General features: G+C 45.9%; 2 protein-coding genes across 5 annotated transcripts in view; one reads left to right on the top strand and one right to left on the bottom strand.

Moving 5' to 3' along the window:
• Positions 1–12,145, top strand: part of AGBL2 (AGBL carboxypeptidase 2) — a 182,489-nt gene extending 170,344 nt beyond the window's left edge. For 2 of the 4 annotated variants that reach the window (XM_068260390.1, XM_068260393.1), the window contains 7 exons: positions 3,590–3,659; positions 3,740–3,826; positions 4,092–4,319; positions 4,822–4,876; positions 7,261–7,397; positions 8,144–8,265; positions 11,999–12,145. In XM_068260390.1, the coding sequence (XP_068116491.1) occupies positions 3,590–3,659; positions 3,740–3,826; positions 4,092–4,319; positions 4,822–4,876; positions 7,261–7,397; positions 8,144–8,265; positions 11,999–12,013 (714 nt within the window). In that variant the 3' untranslated portion in view covers positions 12,014–12,145. The remainder of the gene's footprint in view (positions 1–3,589; positions 3,660–3,739; positions 3,827–4,091; positions 4,320–4,821; positions 4,877–7,260; positions 7,398–8,143; positions 8,266–11,998) is intronic. The other 2 variants (XM_068260392.1, XM_068260391.1) reach the window with 2 other exon arrangements.
• LOC137538309 (phosphatidylglycerophosphatase and protein-tyrosine phosphatase 1-like) overlaps positions 1–20,552 on the bottom strand; it is a 53,448-nt gene that overhangs the window by 14,158 nt on the left and 18,738 nt on the right. The gene's annotated exons all lie outside the window — the stretch shown is intronic.

Below are 20,552 nucleotides of genomic sequence, written 5' to 3'. Positions count from 1 at the left end.
TTGATAACGCAGTGCAAGTGGGGAGTGCTGGTGAGGCCCCAGGGGCTATGGACTGTGTACGAGGAGCCAGCCCTAGTGATTCTCCAGTGCCTAGGCCTGGAGTGGGACATGTTGATATGGAGAATGCAGAAACTGATGATGTCATTCATGACCCACGGACTATCGAGGCGATCGATGCAGGAACTGTTGATGATAATTGTGAAGTGCTGAGTAGCAATGTGTGTAATGATACAGATAATGTGGAGGTTTTATGTGATGTCCCAAATGACAATATATGTAGGGATGATAATGCTGATGGCATATGTGTTGTGCTACATAATGCTGTGTGTCATGTGGACACTCCGTCAGCTGCCGGAGTAACCAGCGGCGCTCGCTGGGCTGCAGCAGATGGACTGTCCACTGAAGGGGCAGACGGCACCAGGCCAGATCTTTCCCCTTCAGATGGTTTTAAGACAAAATGTGACGTGATTTATGATGTGTGTAAGGTGGGCACTCCCTCAGCTGCAGTGGTAACCCGCAGTGCTAGCGGGTCTACAGCAGAGGGACTGTCCACCGAAGTGGCAAATGTTGCTGGGTCAGCCACATCCAATTCGGAACCTGGCCCGGATGGCCCAGGAGCCTCTCCGTCTGCAGCCTTCCTAGAATGTGTGACAGGCAGCACTGAGCTCTCTGGGGCTGTTCGATTTGACAGCAGCCTGGAAGAGCTCAGGGGGCTAGCCAGCAGGTCACCAGCTGGGAGGGGCAGGTTGAGAGGGTTCTGGGAAGTTATTCCCTCGGAGCTGTCCGAAGTGGAGGAGGCAGACCGGCAGATACTCGTTCCCCAAAGGGACCGAGAGATAGCTCCTGCCACTATAGAGAGAGTGCGTGTAGCGACGGTTGGAACCCTTCCCCAGTTGCAGCACAGTCTCTATGGTTGCGAATTCACGGTCGCCACTGACCCACATTCCCCTGGTTGGTTACGTCAGGTTGCCAAGGGCAACGACACATTGCAGCAACCTGACCTAGCTTTCCAGTCGTGTAGCTTGGAGCTAACTGACAGGTGGGGAACCCTCCTGAGGATGCTAAAGAGTTTCCCCACCCGGCCAGGCCGTCAATGTAGGCTTTGGCAGGATGATGCGTTAGATTCACCTGCCAGCGCCATCTGGAAGGGGAGCAATCATGGGAATGCGGACGGGCTGTCCCGTCAAGCAGAACCAACAGTGTAGGTGCTGGCAGGATGATCTGGGAAGATCGTCTGCCTTGCACCAAGTTAACGGCGGAGGTGTGGAGATATATTGGGGTGCTGATGCTGTTAAGGATAATACAGTAATATATTTTCATTTTCCCATTTTTATATCTGCTGTGGTATGTCAAAGGTGTAGAGATGCAGGCTAGATTCATTGACTGTTCCTGTATTTGTGTGGGTGGGTCACTAGACCTACATTTGCATCTAAAGAGGTCTTCAGTGAATACGACCAGTCACCTATCACACAGGACATCCTGCTGCAATGTGAAAGCCTTAATCAATTGTCACCTGTAACCTGGGGAGATTGGAAGTGAAGGAAGTCTTTTGTTTTGTGTGTGTGCTATAGTACCCTTTTCATGTATGTGGATCTCTGGAAATCCCATTTATGTCTGAGAACGGAGACAGGAAAACGCCTTAATCAAGTTTTCACCTGGAGTTGAAAGCCTAACTTCACAATCTTTGATGTATAGTAGACTTTTACCTGGGAAATCAAATTATGTCTGAGGATGTTATTAAATCTAGCTTCCCCCCGTCCACACAGGCTTACAGCCTCCAGGCGTATTTCATAGTATAAAACCGCAGCTAGGATAGCCACAACTTGTAGTTCTTGGAGGTAGCTCACACGGCTAGAACTAACCTGGTTCCTGACCAGAAGTGCGTACCGCCCGCAACAACACCAGATCGATACGCTGGTACGTTTATTTCCCGTTTATTTTGGTAAGCAAAATCGCTTTGTGTGTTATCTTTGTACATTTTATCTTGTAACTAGTTTTACTTTGTTTTTTGTAATCTTTTTGTATATATTCAGTTTTGCACTGTTCTATGTTTTTCTAGAATATTAAATTATTATTTAATAAGTTTGACTTCTGCCGTACTAAACTAACACTCATAGCCTAGAAGAGACTGAAGTGTAACCGTGTATAAGTTCATGCCTAATTGTACGCTTGAGCAACACTACCGTATGAAATTGTAATTGCATTGTGTGTGGGGGCGTTTGTCATACGTTGGCCTAAGCGCGCAGCTGACCCAACGTACGAACAACGCCAGTGCGAGTAGCGACAGCAGAGTGGCTAACAGTATCGTTCGGAACGACTGTTAGTGGGTCTTTGCTTCACGACAGTGTAAGATTGCAACTGTGTGTGTGTGTGGGTGCGTGGCGTTCCCGTATTTGGCCTAAGCGCAAAGCTGACCCAAATACGAAAACGCGGAGTGCGCGCTGAGGACTCGACAGCAGAGTGGAAGTGTCTAGCGAACAGCTAGTGGTGGCAGTGAGAAGTGTTTGAGGGGTTCCAGCCTTGTTTGTAGCTTAAATAAGGCTGTTCCCCGCTTAATCTGGTCAAACCCGCAGTCGGGAACCGTATACGCAGGCGTGCCGCGGGCCGGTTCTTGACAGAGTTTACAGGGTGATATAAGCCTGTTGCCTGGCTGATGTTTGCTGTGGGAAGGACAGTAAGGTATGGCAGTAAGGAGTTAAAATTAACACTGAGCTGGGTTGAAAAAAAAGAAGAAAAGGGCAAAAGTGATGTCACTTCTGGCATCACAGAGAAACAGTGAAAATGGAAACCAGCAGACATATTCTTTTCTTTTTCTCATATCACATTTCACCTAAATCTGGCAGTGATCACTTAAAACAAGATAGGTAAGCTAAATAAGTAATTTCTTATTGGATTCTTCCTGTCTCATTGTCATTCTTCCTGTCTCCAGGACAGGAAATAAGCGGAATTAGGCATGGATTTACATCCCAGGAGCCTATAGGCACAGATGTCCTGGCACCCTAGACTTCGCCCTCCATGGACCTACAAAAATCCGCTGAACTGCACCACAAGTGTGCTGTCTGGCCCAGCTGTCACTTACTTCCCTTGCCCCTTCTAGGTAGCTACAAGTGTCCCTTAGCATTAGGTTGCCAGAGGTACCCTCTGTATTATGTAGCTAGAGGTGCCCCCGACTGAAGTAAGATCTCGTCATTGGAATGCTGAGAGTTAGGTAAGTAACCTCCTATTTACACTCTACACAGGACTCTGTATAGGGAAGGAGGGAGGGAGGCTCTAGGGGAGGGGAGTGAGCCGCCTTTCCACCATCAGGCGCCCGTAGGCACGTGCCTATATGCCTTATGGTAAATCCAGCCCTGAGTGGAATTATTCCTAGTGGGGACACTGACAGCAGTAACAAACTCATTCCCTGCTCTAATAATTTTGTAAAAGTGTTTTTCCAGCGTGAGGCCAAGTGACTCGCTCTCTCTATTGCTGTTTCCATTACTGATCAGTGTCCTGTTTGGGAGATAAACAAGTAAAATAACGGCTTTAATTATGTTGATTTGACGAAAGTATATGATGCAGATGGTAATTATAGATGATCATTTGACAGATGAAGTCCCATGAAAGCTCCTCATCACAGGCTGAAGCAGTGCAAACAACCACAGCGGGGCCAACTACAGGTAAAGGAAGATATAACATGGGATTCACCATAGTCTGTAGTATTATCCTGCATATGACAATTCCTCTTTGTTCTCATCAGTAGAAAAACCCGTCCTGTCTTATGCCCGGAAGCTAGAGCCTGTTTCAGTGAAGACTCAGCTCAACAGACTCCCGACCTCCTTTGTTGGTGAGTGCGGTACCCTCGCAGGTGCAAGGTTACCAGCGCGGTCTCTCATAATAAATGTTCCTGGAGATTAAATGGACTGTGGGGCAGATTTACCAAAAAAGTTTAAGGAAAATAGGAGTAAAACTGGTATAAAAGTGGATCAGATGCTCAAGGATTCTGATTGGTCAGTGTGAGCACCTGCAGCATCTTTGCACCAGTCTTGCTTCAGTGTTTCCAGCCTACTGGTTTCGCTTTATCAGCTCTTGTCTGTATCCTTCTCCAATAGGAGACTTCTCCAGCCTGGATCATGTCTGTCCTCGCCATGCCGCAATGAAGACGCGGGAAACGGCTGCTAGCAATCGCCTCCCTCTCATTATAACGGTCATTCAGAGGTCTACTGTGCCTCCATATCCCAAGGACTCATCACCCATCAAACAGCATCCACCACCTTTTCATTCCATGCTTGATTTCAGCAATAGCAAAGGCCAAGTGGCTGATCATGTCCTTAAGAAAGGTATGTATATATCCAGCAGCCTTACCCAATAAAGTAGTGCTGGTCAACTGGCTACTTTGAGAGTGCCTCCGCTGCAGTCTATGGCATCACCAGAGAGTCACCCATTGCCAGGGGATATTTTAGGCATATGCCTGGAGTGCCATTGGTCCTGGGGAGAGGGGGCGCCATCCAGGTTTTCTCGCCTGGAGTGACAAAATGGCTAGAGGCGCCCCTGCGCAGACGTTCAAACCATGAGTGTTCCCACGGTAGAAAGAAGGATCAGGGAATTCTCCTTCGTTGAGTCGCCTCGCTAGGGGTTCCTCAATCCATCTTCTGATGACGGTGAGTATATAGCTTAGGAAGAATAGCTTCACCACTGTGACTACTGTCGGCGATTTGTGCTGGTTGGCTGAGACTGCTGGTTAGTTGAGCTCCAGATAATCTTGACTCTATTGTATAAACAGTATATTTTCTGCTGCTGTTACTTGCTCTCTAAGCTTGCTTTCCTCTTTCTGTTAATCAGACAAGCCACTTATGTCAAGAGGTCTAGTGCCTGCAGTGGGGACAAAGCCATATGGGTGAGCTACTTATCAGCATAATGTATTTGTATGTATGTGGTACACACAGAGTGTGAGGTAACCCAATGCAACCAATAATAGATTTGTTTTTCATAGAAGGATGTAGAGGTTTTGGATCATTCTGAATTTTCAAATTTTCTGTATAAATATGATGTTTTCACACACTGCTTGCAACAAGATAGTGAAAACCTAGATTGTATTGCAACCATATTAAATAATTGGTGTTAAAACAACATGTTTTAAAGCAATCCATTCTGTTCAGAGATCTAAATGTGTTCTGGTTCTCCCATTTACTAAAACAACAGGATATGAAACCCAAGGCAAGAGCATACATTGGGAAATGCCACAAGCTAAAGCGGATAACAAAATGGGTTAAAGAGGCGCAGGAAATAGCAGTAGTACAATCTCTGTAAATGTATCAATATTCTACTACTTAACTGATATAGTGAAATATTCGTAATATGTGCTGATATTTCTCTATGACCTAACCTATCCCTACTCTCACACAGAACCTCCCCGGTGGTGCCTAACCATAACACCCCCCCCGGTGGTGCATAACCTTAAGACCCCCCACCGTGCCTGACCTTAACCTTCCCCCTGCTGGTGCCTGACCTTGACCCCCATGGTGGTGCCTATCCTTAACCCCCCCCCCTGGTGTTGCCTGGTCTTCATCCACCTCCCCTTCCCCCTGCTGGTGCCTAACCTTAATCTCCCCCACCCCAGGGGTGCCTATCCTTAACCTCCCACCTGCTGGTGCCTGACTTTATCCCCCAGGTGGTGCCTAACTTTAACCCCCCCCCCCCCCCGGTGCCTGACCTTAACACCACCCGGTGCTGCCTAACCTAAACCCCCCCCCCGGTGGTGCCTAACCTTAACTCCTCCTGCTGGTGCCTATCCTTAACCCCTCCTGGTGGTGCCTATCCTTAACCCCCCCCCCCCTGGTGTTGCCTGGTCTTCATCCACCTCCCCTTCCCCCTGCTGGTGCCTAACCTTAATCTCCCCCACCCCAGGGGTGCCTATCCTTAACCTCCCACCTGCTGGTGCCTGACTTTATCCCCCAGGTGGTGCCTAACTTTAACCCCCCCCCCCCCCCCGGTGCCTGACCTTAACACCACCTGGTGCTGCCTAACCTAACCCCCCCCCCCCCCCGGTGGTGCCTAACCTTAACTCCTCCTGGTGGTGCCTATCCTTAACCCCTCCTGGTGGTGCCTATCCTTAACCGCCCCCTGGTGTTGCCTAACCTTAACCCCTCCTGGTGGTGCCTATCCTTAACCGACCCTGGTGTTGCCTAACCTTAACCTCCCCTGCTGGTGCCTGATCTTAACCTCCCCCTTGGAGGTGCCTAACCTTAATTCCTGATTATTATTTTTTATAAGTCGATCCGGTGGATATTTTTGATCAATCAGTTTTTATGAAAATTGAACGGTGTAGATGTGGGGGTGTCCGGTATGACGAGGTCTGCGTAGAACTCCCTAGTTTGTTTGTGGTGTTCAATACAACTCTAAAATAAAAACTCCTGACGAGGTAAGAGTTCTTTATTGTACCAGCCGTTATCCTGACACTTCAGCTGGAATCTCCTTCAACCCAGCATCATTTCTTTCTGTGTTTTCAATCTTTTTTTTTTTTCAGAATTGGGGAAAAATTGAACACGTGTGGTACATTGCTCAGATTTTTTAAATGTTACAATTAGTCAGAAGAATTGATTGTAGTTCTTAAATTGAAAAGAAATTTTAAAAAATTGTATGGTGTGTGGCCACCGTTAAAGGATACTAGAGGCAAAAAATATAGGAGAAACAAGGGGAGCTGGCATGTATGGTGAGCTGTCCTGAGGCCCACTGCTTCCCCCGTTCTCCTTTCTGCCCCCACCTGCTGCTAATTGCCCTCTGGCACCCTCTTCCGGGTTCATTGAAGTCAGGAATCACTGCGCTGGCGCTGGCCAGATTGCACGTGACCGCAGCTGGGATTGCTCAGTGCATGCGCACCATACATGCCAGCTCCCCCCGGTTTCTCCTTTATTTTTCCCCTCTGGTATCCTTTAAGGTGGCCATACACAATTCTTTTTTTTTTTTATAAGATTTTGATCTATTAGATTATTTTATCCAACCCACCATACACCATTCAATTTTCAAAACAATCAACCTGATTTTTCCAACACATCCGATCAGATTTTTATTGGAAAAAACCCCAGAATAATCAATTGTTTTTTACTGATCGAAAAAAAGATTATTTTCAATTTCTTCCCTATTCGTTCGTTTTAGTCTAATAAATGGGAAAATCAAATTATTTGATTGTACCATGTATGGGCACATTTAGACTAATATCACTTCCTGTTGGAACTGCTTTTTAACTTGTTATTATACAGTATGTGTTGTGTTCCCTATCAGCTTTGCAACAACGGTGGATAAACAAAAAAGTCCAGAAACATCTGCCTCAACCATAGATCTGCAGCTGAGCCCCAGCTTAAAGACCCACCGGACCAACAGAATGCGCCAGGAGTCATTCATTACACTAGTAACGCCAGGTCAGTGTGGACTGTGTCACATTCACATGTTAGGTGACACCCAGGGCTCAGCAGTAAGCAACAGTTCCCATGTCCCTCTGTGGACTGTTTTACCTATCTATTCAGTACATAACAAACTCTGGCCCGTGGGCCAAATCTGGCCCTTGGTGCCATCAGATTTGGCCCTCAAGTGGTTTGCCCCACTTTGCATTATGTTTGGCCCACTGTAGATTACTAGAGATGCTATATTGGAGGGTAAGCCCTAGATCACCAGGGAAGCCATATGGGGAGGGAGACAGCACTAGATACAAGGAAACGGTATAGGAGAGGGAGGGGGCCACCAGACACCAGGGAACTGTATAGGGGATGGAGGTGGACAATAAACACCAGAAAACTGTATAGGGGAGGGAGGATCACTAAACATCAAGGAATTGTATAGATGAGGGAGGACTACTAAAAATCAGGGAACTTTGTAGGGGATGGAGGGGGGGGGGGGGGGGGGCACTAGACACCAGGGAACTTTATAAAGGAGAGAGGTGGCTACTAGACATTGAGGCCGGCCCCCGACTTTGTCCCAGAGCTCAATCGGCCCAATTTCTCCAGCTTCTAATGGGACCATTGCAAACTAACAGCTACGGCATTCAACTGAGCCTATTTCAGCCAAACCACAATTTGCATAAAATAGACATAGAGTTTGCATCAACTCACAAATATTAGCATCTCACTGACCATGTCTTTACCACTGTTTCACTGTTTTGGCCTTCCAGAATACTTAGATAAAATCTTGCTGAAACCAAAGGACACATCAGATTTTGGAAGGTCATTGCCGCAGGTGAGGAAACCAGATGCCCTTATCACAGCCACTCCAGGAGACATACCATTCACAAAGGTAAGGTGATGACACGCAGGTTTTCATGCGGCCCTATTGTCACTAACATCCCACACCTTTTGCAGTGTTTTTCCTGCATACTGGTAGGCCAGCATCTCAAGCAACAAAGCACCATCATATTAGTGTGTTTTTCTGACTGTAATTCAGACACACAACTGAAAAGCTCCTAAAATACTTTTAAAGAAGAACTTTAACCCTGGATTTAAAGGAGTACTATCGATTGAAACGACTTTTTTTTTTAATACTCTATATTAGTGTACACATTACCACTAGTGCTAGGGACACTTTATTTATTCACCCAGGTCTCTCTCTCACTATCCCTGCTTAAAAATTCATTTCTCACACAGCTCATAGTAGTTTGGGTCACCCTGAGCTGCTTGGTTACTCTGTCACACAGCTCACAAATATATTTCACTGTGTCACTCAGCGCATGCAGCAGACATGAGGAGAAATAGGCTGATCTGAGGTGGTAACAGGTAACTAAATGAGCTGTAATATTGCTGGAATATAACTAGCTATTGTGTTTACACTCAGACTGCTTGCCTGGCTGTCTGCTTGAGGTGATACACTCCAGGCTGCATCTACTTTACAAGCTGCTGAGAGGGGCAGATCACTGTTTACAATTAGCATTATTAGTATCTTTATCAGTCAAGAGAAGCAAAGATAATAAACACACATTGCTAGAATCTTTAACCCCTTACCACCATATCAACAAGATTCTTTCAGCAAGGTGATAATTAAACTATAAACTGAGGAGTTGATAGCAACTCCCCTGTGCAGAGACATGGTCTAGCCCTCTGGGAGCAGTCAGTATTAGATACATTTTGTATCCAACACTGACGCCAAAAGTTTTGGCCCAAAACTGACGGAGGATTTTACAGCTGAGAGGAACAGCTGTGTGAGGAATCAAATTGCTCCTAGTACTTGTCCTAATGTGTGCTACAACATTACAGCATTTAAAAATAAATGCATACATCGATAGTATTCCTTTAAGTTCATCCCAATCAGTAGCCGATACACCTTTTCCCATGAGAAATCTTCTCTAATAGTTCATCAGGTAAGTCTGTATGGCTGATATTGTGGCGAAAACCCCTCCCACGGTGTGATGTCACAGACTCGCTGCAGTGTAGCTAAATACACACTACTACTGACTTGTAAAACTAGGGGCCTAATTACTAGTACTACGTGGTTCTGCATGGAGATTGTATGTTCTCCATGGATGTCCATGAGTTTTCCCTGAGTGCTGTGGTTTTATTATTTATTTATTGTATTTATAAAGCGCCAACATATTACGCAGCGCTGGGCATTAGTTTAGGTTACAGACAATATTTAGGGGTGACATACAGCAAAATGACAATACAGGAATACAAGAAAGACCAGATCATGCAGCACAGTATGAGTACAAGGTAATGCTTAGTCAGTCACTGGAGGGGAGCATGGAGATTAGGCAAGTTAGGTTCACTCAGATGCATAGCATGGGTGCACAGTAATGGAGGTGCATGATCTGGTAGGACACAAAGGGAGGAGGACCCTGCCCAAAGGCTTACAATCTACAGGGAGAGGTAAGGACACGAGAGGTAGGGGACCAGAGTTCAGCTGCGGGTTTAGAGCACTTGTGAGGGGTAGTAGGCCAGAGTGAAAACGTGAGTTTTGAGGGTTTTGTTATGGTAGTGCTCTGTTGACTGTTCCACTAAGGTGAGAGTAACCTTGAGGCCAGTTTCAGACTGCGGATTGGCGGGCCTTCTGGGATTATCGAGCTAATACGCTGTAATCCCCCTCTGGCCAACGTCCTTTGACTTCTGCTCACTTCCTGTTTTGGAAATACGGAAGTGCGCGGAAGCATATTGTAAAAATATGCATGCGTGCAGCAAAGTCGCCGCCAACCCGTGTCATCATAGACTTACACGACTTCCGGTCCACCGCACGTTGCCCCAGGTCGCCGCAGAGGTCGCGTGGCAACGTAGGTATGTGCTTGCGCTAGATCAGCGACTTCCAGCACACCCCGCACAGCATGCTGTATGAAAGCACCCGTAGGCTTTCATTGGCATAGCGGTTAGGTGCGGTAAAATGACCTACCGCGCCAGTGTGAAAGGCCCCTCAAGTGCAGGCTTTAAGTAGCCATGGGTCTTCACCAGAGTGCCCCGCAAGGGGCGATGGGATTTGCTGCCTAGTGCCCACCACAGTGGGCAGAAGAACAGGTGACACCCCAATATGGAGGCTGAGAATAATGATTCCAAGAGTGGTCGAGACAATCTGAGATCAGAGCTGGTTGCAAGGTTCAAAACGGTAATACAGGCCGGGGTCGGTGTAGGCTGAGTTCAAGCAGTGTCTGTTAACAATCAGCGAGCAAAGGAGTCCAGTAACAAGCCAAGGTCAATTTCAGAGGAGATCAGATCGAGAGTGGTCCACAAGCCAGGTCATGAACGGGTTTCGGCTGCTGATACCAAGTTCAATTTTGTCTTAAAATTCCTCTTTAAAGCAAACCTGGACTGAAAACTACAAGTCAAATTAAACATACACCCATCATACTTACCTCCCGTGTAATTTACTCATCAATCTTTCTCCTCATCTGAGTCCTGTGTGTTCACTGTAATTGATGTAATTCTCAGTCCTCCATTTTAAAAATGGCAATGACCCTGTAACAGCTTCCTGGTCAGCACACTGTTAAACTGTAATATCGCCCACTTGAACCATAGGGAAACATGGACATTACCTCACACATCAGTTGTCCTTTCAGTTATAACTGACAGCAACTGATATATAACTGACATCAACTGATATATTTCACTTCTTACAAAATCTTGTGAGAACTGGAAACTAATCCAGTTTTCACCAGCTGTGACCTCCATGCTACTGTGCATGAGCGTGCAGGCTCGCGAGACTACAGCGTGGCCATTATTTTGGAAGGGAAGCTGTGCGGTTCCGATTCGGAAGGGGGCCGCACTCTGCAACGGGGGGCTGCCGACTAGAGAGGGAAGCCTTAATGGGATGCTGAGGCTTCCCTCTGCAGTGTAAGAGCTTTTTTTTTTTTTTTTGATCCTGAACTTCGGCTAGGGTTCACTTTAAGGTTTAATATTAATTGCTGGGAACAGTTTGTGCCCAGGCCAGAGAACTGGTCAGAGGTGAGTCAACTGATGGGACTACAACAGAAAAAGAGTCCAATAGCTCTACTGCAGAACTATAAAGTTAGCACCAGGGAGTCAACCAGTCAGCACCTGGATCCAACAAGGTGCACAGGAAGCTCAGCAAAGTGAAAGGAAGAACGGGTCTCCACCTGGATTTGTGCAATTATAGCAGAATATTTATTGTACCATAGCAGCTGGAAACACAACGTTTCGGACGAAGGAACACTTGATGAAGGCCTTCGGCCGAAACGTTGTGTTTCCAGCTGCTATGGTACAATAAATATTATGCTATAATTGCACAAATCCAGGTGGAGACACAGTCTTCCTTTCACTTTGTTCAACTGATGGGACTCTCATATATAATGTAACAGTTTACTGCACAGAATATGTGTATACTAGAGATTCCACAATTACTTTGCCTCCACTGTACCATTTGTTTCTTTTCAAATTGCTCTATGTTATGGCATATATTTTGCGGTGGTGAGAAGTAATAAAAGTAAGAATATTTTATGTATACTACGCATTGACTGAGGCATACCTCAGCTGTTTTTTATTGATTTTCATTTGAAATGTTAGCAGGCTGTAATGATTATTTTATTTTGGTTTAGCAGCCTACGATGTGATGCCAAGCGTGACGTCAGCTTCAGAGAAGAAGCTTGTGAAATGGACTCCACGTTCCTGCTTCCCAAATATCAGTGACTTCAAACAAACAAAAGCCATACAGAATCCAGAATAAAAGGAAAGAGTGGGCATTACTCCAGCGTCTGTTTATTTACATACCTGAAGGCAATTATACTTCTTGTTATTAGTGATGGTCATGTGTAGGAGATCTCATGGAGAAACATGTGATCAGTTTGGTCAGGTGATAGATATGTAAGTGGTAAACAACAAATAACATTTGTAACGCGCTTTTCTCCCGTAGGACTCAAAGCGCATAAGCATGGCTCAGACCATCGTGGTACAGAGGAAGACTTTTATAAGTCTGGAAATGCCAGGCTAAACGGGTGGCTTTTCAGTCTGGATTTGAATAGCTCCAGGGATGGTGCTGTCTTTACTGGGTGTGGCAGGGAGTTCCAAAGAGTAGGGGTAGCATGACAGAAGGCTCTGTCTCCAGATTTTTTGAGGTGCACTCTGGGAGTGACCAAGTTTATAAAACTTGCTGATCTGAGGTTGTGAGAGGTGTGGTGCAGCTTCAGCAAGTCCTTCATGTATCCAGGGCCCAAATTATGCAGGGATTTGAATGTCAGCAGTCCAATCTTGAAGAGTATTCTCCATTCTACTGGTAGCCAGTGCAGTGAGCGAAGGATCGGTGTAATGTGACAGTGGCGAGGCTGGTTTGCTAGTCATGTGCTAAAGCTGAATGTAATCACAGCAAATCAGAGTTTTGCAAATCTATCAGCTGATCAAACAAATTACATGCTTCTCCATGAGTTCCCCAAGACCATCGCTACTTGTTATATAAAACTGACCTCAATTTACAAAAGGTTCCTGATCCCCCCAGCACATAGCCAGCATCATCAGGTATTATAGACACTTCATCTCCGTATCATCCCACAGATCCCTACCTCTACTATGCAACACTGAAGACCTTAGGACATACCGGTAGGTGGTGAACTCCTGTCCTTGAGGGCCATATCCATGCCAGTGTAGGATGGACTGGGAAATGTGACCTACTTGATGGACCACACCTTTTCTGATTCAGTCCCATCAATGAATTTGAGCTGTGCCAAAAATGTGTGAGGACTTCGGCCATTGAGTACTGGAGTTTGACATCCTTGCCTTAGGACTTTTAGATCTCTGCATCCATTGCAACCACCATGTGACCACATCTGAGGCTACTGATGGTCACTCAGACAGCCCAAGATCAGTGGTTTTTTGCCGCAATAACCACTATATCATCTAAGTCAGGCTGGATCGGTACCGTTCAGAACCTGTAAACCGCCAAAAAGGAGCGAAATTCGTGGCAAGATGGACGCAGTTGGGCAAAGTTTAATAAGCAATCTGAGGTGTTTCTTAGGGGCTGCACCCCCGCTTCCTCAGGCATGATATGAGATCAGTCTAAATAGACCTAGTCTCATCACTGTCCTTCTTGAACCCTCAATGTGTGCTTGCTTTTGTCATTTCTCCTATATACATTATGTACTGCAGTGCGTTAATCAAGCAGCACTTGAGAACACACACTCTGATCGCACCCTCCTTCTTGAGGAAACCTTCACTTCAACATTGCAGGTGTGGGAGCATTCACTGTTTATACCCTCAAGAGTTGTGTACATGTGAGAGAGTGTGGGGATAGGCATGAGGTTGCTTGGGTAGGCATCAGCATGCTTCCCGATTATACATAAGTAGCAGGGTTCACTCTCTGGTTGCCTGTGGTAGCATCAGCTTGCAAGAAGGTGTGCTCTTATTGTTGTTTGTCCTGTTCTTGGTTACTTACCTGGCTTGCCTCAGCCATGCTTATTCTCCACCTGCCCTGTTCCTGCTTATGGTGTTATCAAGTTCCACTTTAGATCTGCCACCAACCTTGGCTAGTCTGATCACAATCTTCCTTATAACTGTAAAGGTGCCCATACATTACTCGATTTGTGGCATCGATATCCAGTAGATTTGATCATAATGATAGAATCTGCCAGTAATTTTGATTGATTTCCAGATGAAATAATTCAAAACAATCGATCTGGTATGTTGGAAAGTTGTTGCTCGAAAGGTCTTGGTTGAGTGGGCAACAGTAGCGTCATTTGATTTCCTGATGACCGACGAACCCCTGGCCAGTCTTCCCCATGTGTAATGTGTATTCCCTGTGCCCATGATCAGTGTGGATGAGGTGCTTCGTTCACTTGTCTTCTCTACATCACTGGGCGCCTGTACCATGTGACCCGGCTGGATATACGAGGTCACACACATGCCGTCAGGTCACAGGGTACAGGTGCCCCCAGCAGCGATGGAGAGAAGACACGGCACACTGGAGGAGGCGTGTCGGTAAATTCTGTAGGTAAGCTGCACCACTTCCATGCTCACCACGGGTCCAAAAATACATATTACATGGGGGAGCCCAGGGGGCCGGCAGGCTGCACAGATTTCCAATGGACTTATTGGAAATCTGTGTACATTACACTGGCACCAATATAATCTGATCAGAGAGGGATCTATCTGGTGGTCAGATCTGCTGGCCATCTGCCAGTGTATGGGCACCTTGAAGAAAGTAATTTACACATTTCAGGTTGCATATGATCAGCAACCACCAATAAGGCTTACAGAGGAATTCCCACCCCCGTTCAGGCTTGCAAGGGTCCTGGGAAGAAGAGCAACACTAAATAATACAACCTCCCCACAAAAGTGTAATGAATAACAATTAGTATATAGAGGTGACCAAATAAAACTCAAATGAGATTTCAAGAGTTTATTGCACAAAGTAGACCCTACTTTGTGCAATAAACTCTTGAGACAACGCATTTCAAGGAGACTTGCTATTAAAATGTGAAAGCTGAGCCTCCCATTCCCCACAACAAACCTTTCTTCCCACCCAACTGATCACCAAACCCTCCCACTTCTCACACTCCGCTCTGGAGATCCTCAGCTGCAGTCACATGACCCCACTGCCTGGACTTGGGGTTTGAATCCTAGATCTGGCCTTTGAAGCTGAAACATAATTGGTCATTTTGGAAAGTTCTCATGCCTGTAATATGCTACTGTGTGCTGTGCACTGTGGAAAATTTTTGTATTGCAAATTGTGTGGGAGTACAAAATAAATACGATTTTATTTTGGCTGTAATGTTTTGCTTTTCTTCACACTTGATACTGGTATCTATATCCCTAGTCCCCCCCCCCTTCATATTTTTCATTGTTCGTACAGGTGAATAGGGGACTGTGCCATTACTCGCACAAATCTCATATTTCCTCACCCCTCCCATAGCTGCTAAGGTAGATGAACACTTTGTGGCCAGCACTACAGTTACACTTCTGTAGAATGTCACTCTGCTCCCTGTGTAATGAAGCATTAACCCTTCTGACACCCTACCCGTGTGTTTATAAAAGCCACATGTACGTCTGTCCTGTCTTTGATAAGAATCCATTTATCACGGCTTTTGTTTAAAGTCCTAGTTCAACCTTCCATGTATTTCATTACCCTTACAATATTCATATTTGATGCAAGCATTCCAGGGAAATTGCCTTTAGAAAGATCAATCACATGACCCAAAGATCTGTGTGTACAGCGTATGGAGCTGCCAGCAGAGTGGGGGATGCCTCCTCATCAGCTGACCCCACCCATCCCCTCTTTTTGCTCCTGCTGTGCAGCTCAGGGAGGAAGTGGGCAGGCTCAACGCTATGTACACAAGACAGAAACGCGTTTCTTCAATGCATGGACCCGAATGGACAGCAGCAGTAGCGGCAGAGGACCAAAATGGATGGCGCAGGTGATTATTTTGCGAAAAGCACGTGGTGAGCAGTCTATTGATAACAGACCCCCTCCAATCTCATTGGCTTGCATTGATTCCGTTGGCCTTTGTCGCCATCCGATTCGACTGCTTGATCCGCAGAAATTACATATCGCACAATCTTGCATTCCGTTTGTTGGAACGGACTGAATAGATCCAGAGTGGTGTGAACTGACTTTTTTAATTTGCACAGGATCCATTCACATCCGTTAGGCTCCTTGTACACTTGATCTGCTGCGTTGAGCATGTATTTGCATTAGTGCACGTTTTTCCCCCAAAATGTAATAGAAAACTTAATTACAACAGAGAGAAAATGTGTGCATCAACCAAGTGAACCTGACAAATCTGGCTTTGCAAATTTGGCCTATTGGCTAATCACGAGACATTGCTCATGCAAATAAGCATTTGCTTTCGCATGCCTAAATATGCAGGGCCAAAAACCGCAAAACAATCGCCCTGCGGGAATTAGTTCATGCTATATAGCACTATCCAGGGGCGCCACGAGGAGGCTTCCCATTGCCCCCATACAACCGGGGGGCCGCGGGGGTCCCAGGCACTCTCACCGCCTGGAACCCACAGAGCGGCACCCCGGAGGTGGAGGCTGGGGGGTGCAGGCGATCTCCCCAGCGTGGCCAACGCCGGGAAGAGCCGCCCGCACACACCTCCCAAGATTAAAAACAGGCACTTACCTCAACGTCCATTGCGTTCTGCTATATGCGCATAACCTGGGCGCGACACATAAGGGGCGGACAGGCGCAAATAGCCTGCTCCAGGGCTCTCACCTCCTAAAACAAGCCACTCACTACCTGCCCTCAGAAGAAAGAAATGCAATGCTCATTACAACAGAGAAAGAACATGTGTGCATCAACCAAGTGAACCTGACAAATCTGGCTTTGCAAATTTGGCCTATTGGCTAATCACGAGACATTGCTCATGCAAATAAGCATTTGGGGGCAATGGGAAGCCTCCTCGTGGCGCCCCTGGATAGTGCTGTATAGCATGAACTAATTCCCGCAGGGCGATTGTTTTGCGGTTTATGGTTTTGACCCTGCATATTTAGGCATGCGAAAGCAAATGCTTATTTGCATGAGCAATGTCTCGTGATTAGCCAATAGGCCAAATTTGTAAAGCCAGATTTGTCAGGTTCACTTGGTTGATGCACACATGTTCTTTCTCTGATTGTAATGAGCATTGCATTTCTTTTTTCTGAGGGCAGGTAGTGAGTGGCTTGTTTTAGGAGGTGAGAGCCCTGGAGCAGGCTATTTGCGCCTGTCCGCCCCTTATGTGTCGCGCCCAGGTTATGCGCATATAGCAGAACGCAATGGACGTTGAGGTAAGTGCCTGTTTTTAATCTTGGGAGGTGTGTGCGGGCGGCTCTTCCCGGCGCTGGCCACGCTGGGGAGATCGCCTGCACCCCCCAGCCTCCACCTCCGGGGTGCCGCTGTGTGGGTTCCAGGCGGTGAGAGTGCCTGGGACCCCCGCGGTCCCCCGGTTGTATGGGGGCAATGGGAAGCCTCCTCGTGGCGCCCCTGGATAGTGCTGTATAGCATGAACTAATTCCCGCAGGGCGATTGTTTTGCGGTTTTTGGTTTTGACCTTGCATATTTAGGCATGCGAAAGCAAATGCATATTTGCATGAGCAATGTCTCGTGATTAGCCAATAGGCCAAATTTGCAAAGCCAGATTTGTCAGGTTCACTTGGTTGATGCACACATGTTCTTTCTCTGATTGTAGTTAGTAATAGAAAACTTATCCCCACATGTTAGCATCTGCAAGAAAAAAAAAAGAACTGTACTCTTGCGGATGCCAGTGTGTGGGGATTGTAACAAATAGTTTTTCTACTACATTTTGGGAAGAAACGCGTACTAACGCACACTAACACAAACGCATGCCCAACGCAGCAGATTAAATGTAAAAGGAGCCTTAGGGTCTGTTCTGTTCAGTTCTGATAATTGGAACGTTTTTACCAAGCCAAAATAATGCAGAAATGGTTTATATGAAATGGTCAGGTGAAGGAGATAAAAGTGTAAGTAGGGCTGCCGTTTGTCGCTGGCGTTTGCAAGATTTTTATTGAACTTCTGATCATTCTCCAAGAATCTAGAAAGGTCGTTTAGAGAAATCTTGCAACTGAGAAATCGCATCTTTCGATCTACATTAAGAGTCAAAATTGATAGAAAGATTGATCAACTACTTTACAATTGATTACAATATGAAAAAAAAATGTGATTGTCCTATATACTTTTTTATTTTCACCTAAAAGGGCCACATAGCAAATCTAAATAGCGGTTTCATGAGAATTTTGCTAAAGACGGACATACAGGATTCAATTTTTTAGGGTTGGTCGAATAATCAGAAAGATCTGACCAATGTACCATACGCTTATGATCGAACAATGGAAGTCCCTATTTTTATATCTGATTTTTCCAACATATCTGATCACATTTTTATTTGAAAAAAAAAAAAAATGACACATACATTTTTTTTTCTCCTCTATCAATGTCTTATTGTCTTATATAATTGATTGTTTTTGAACAGTGTAACACACACACAGTACACACACACCGTACACACACGCACGCACGCACACACACACACGTTAGTTTTTTCCCATTTATACATTTATTTATTTTTTAATAATGCTTGGATGAAGGAACTGACAATCTATTCTACACCATTCAATTGTCTGAAAATTTTAATCAGAAATGTCTGTCTCTCCAAACTGATTTACATAGAAAAAAAAGGGACATTTCTCAGTCAACCTTTTAACTTTTCAAAATAACCAATAATTTTATCGACAAATAGGACATTTTTTATTATATCGTGTGTGTGTGGACACCTTAAAGGACAACTGAGGTGACATGTGACATGATAAGATATATATGTGTATGTACAGTGCCAAGCACACAAATAACTAGGCTGTGTTCCTTTTTTTCTTTCTCTACCTGGAAGAGTTAAACATCAGGTATGCAAGTGACAGTTTCTATCCGGGTCGGACTGGGTCACAGTATAGCATAACCCTCATTAACCACTTGGGGACCGCAATCTTAAACCCCCCTAAAGACCAGGCCATTTTACTGAAATTGGGCCACTGCAGCTTTCAGGCCTCGCTGCAGGGCCGCACAACTGAGCACACAAGTGATTCCCCCCCCTTTTCTCCCCACCAACAGAGATTTCTGTTGGTGGGGTCTGATCGCTCCCCCAGTGTTTATTTTATTTATTTTGCCAATATTTATTTTACTATTAAATTTTACTTTTTTTTATTTTTCTTTTTATGTTCCTCCTCCCTCTCTCACCCCCGCCAGCCAATCAGCGTGATTGGCTATCATAGGCTACAGCCTATGACAGCTTATCACTTCCCTGCCTCTGGAGGGGACAGCCGGCAGGAGCAGACATGTTTAGTGGGCTCTCCTCATGCGCACCACTCCCCACTTCTCCTCTGTCCCCCTCCATTACTCAGTAGCGACTCCCCAAACTTACTTCCAGATTGGGGTGGTTGCGGCTTTCCTGTGCAGGCACTGCTTGGCGAAGCATATCCTTGTATGCATTCACGCAGCTGGGAGGGAGCACTCTGTGCAGGTGCACTACATAGTTGTGATGTAACAACTACATAATGCGCCTGTGCAGAGCGCACCTGGACATCTGTATGGCAAACTGCGCAGGAGCGGGGAGCGATGGGTCAATACTGTATCCAAGTCAGCCATCCTGACCTGGGAGGGGTTGGGGCCTGGAACAGAGTGTTTAGCGGCCATTCAGAGGCAGCTACAGCCTAAATTAAAGCACAGACCACCTCCCAGCAGCATCATTAACATTAAAAGGTTTTTTTTTTTTTATGACATTCCCACCTTGTGGGTCCTTTTTAATGCCAGCGTGTTGGAGGGGAGGGGCCCGGGCCCCCTGGAGGCCCTGGGCCCCTCACTCTACTTGTCCCCCCCCCTGATGGCTGCCCTGGCTGCCTTAGATCGCAGCACTGTGTAGGGTAATTAGTTAGAGGTTTCGTCTCCTAGCAGCGATCGCCGATCTCCTGCAAACCACGCTCCAAGGACCTTCCACCAAACAACGTTAGGCGGTCCCGCCCATCGCTGTGACACAGTTGATAGTAATAACAGCCATAAAACATTTTCCTGTCAGTAAATGGCTTCCTGGAGCAGGAAAGAGATAAAAAAGTGTCGATAATTCATAGATTTGAGCTCTGACATACTTTAATGAAGGTGTTATTAAGCAGAGACAATGAAACAGTAAAAACTACATTTAAATATAAAATAAAACTGTAGGATATCTAAAAAAGTCATTTGTAAGAGAAGGATGATAGATACAATTGTTTTTCTCATCAGTTTATTGTCCCCTTCGAATGTCCTTTAAGCGAGATTGGAGACAAACTCGCTCTTTCATCCCTATTGCATAATAATTATATACAATTGCATTTGCATTTGAGCCTAAAGTCCCATTCACATGTTACACGGCTAAGGCAGCCAATAACAACCACTTCTGACGAGAATCAAGTGTGTGTACAGTGTCGGCTGAAAGGATTGCTCTCCGCACCCTCCCGCAGGATGTCACACCCGCATGGCTCTGTCTCCCCACCCACATAGCAACAGAACACATTGCTAGCTTGCAGGCTAGTGATACATCTCTACAGCCTCATCCTGAAATCCCTGCCGGGTGACATGCCTCATACACGTGTGCAAGGCTTTTACATGTCACCATAGTCTTTTCTAGCATAGCTGTTTGC

Source organism: Hyperolius riggenbachi, chromosome 11 (genome assembly GCF_040937935.1).
Source record: "Hyperolius riggenbachi isolate aHypRig1 chromosome 11, aHypRig1.pri, whole genome shotgun sequence".
Classification (NCBI taxonomy): domain Eukaryota; kingdom Metazoa; phylum Chordata; class Amphibia; order Anura; family Hyperoliidae; genus Hyperolius; species Hyperolius riggenbachi.
This window is presented reverse-complemented; position numbering and strand designations above follow the sequence as displayed.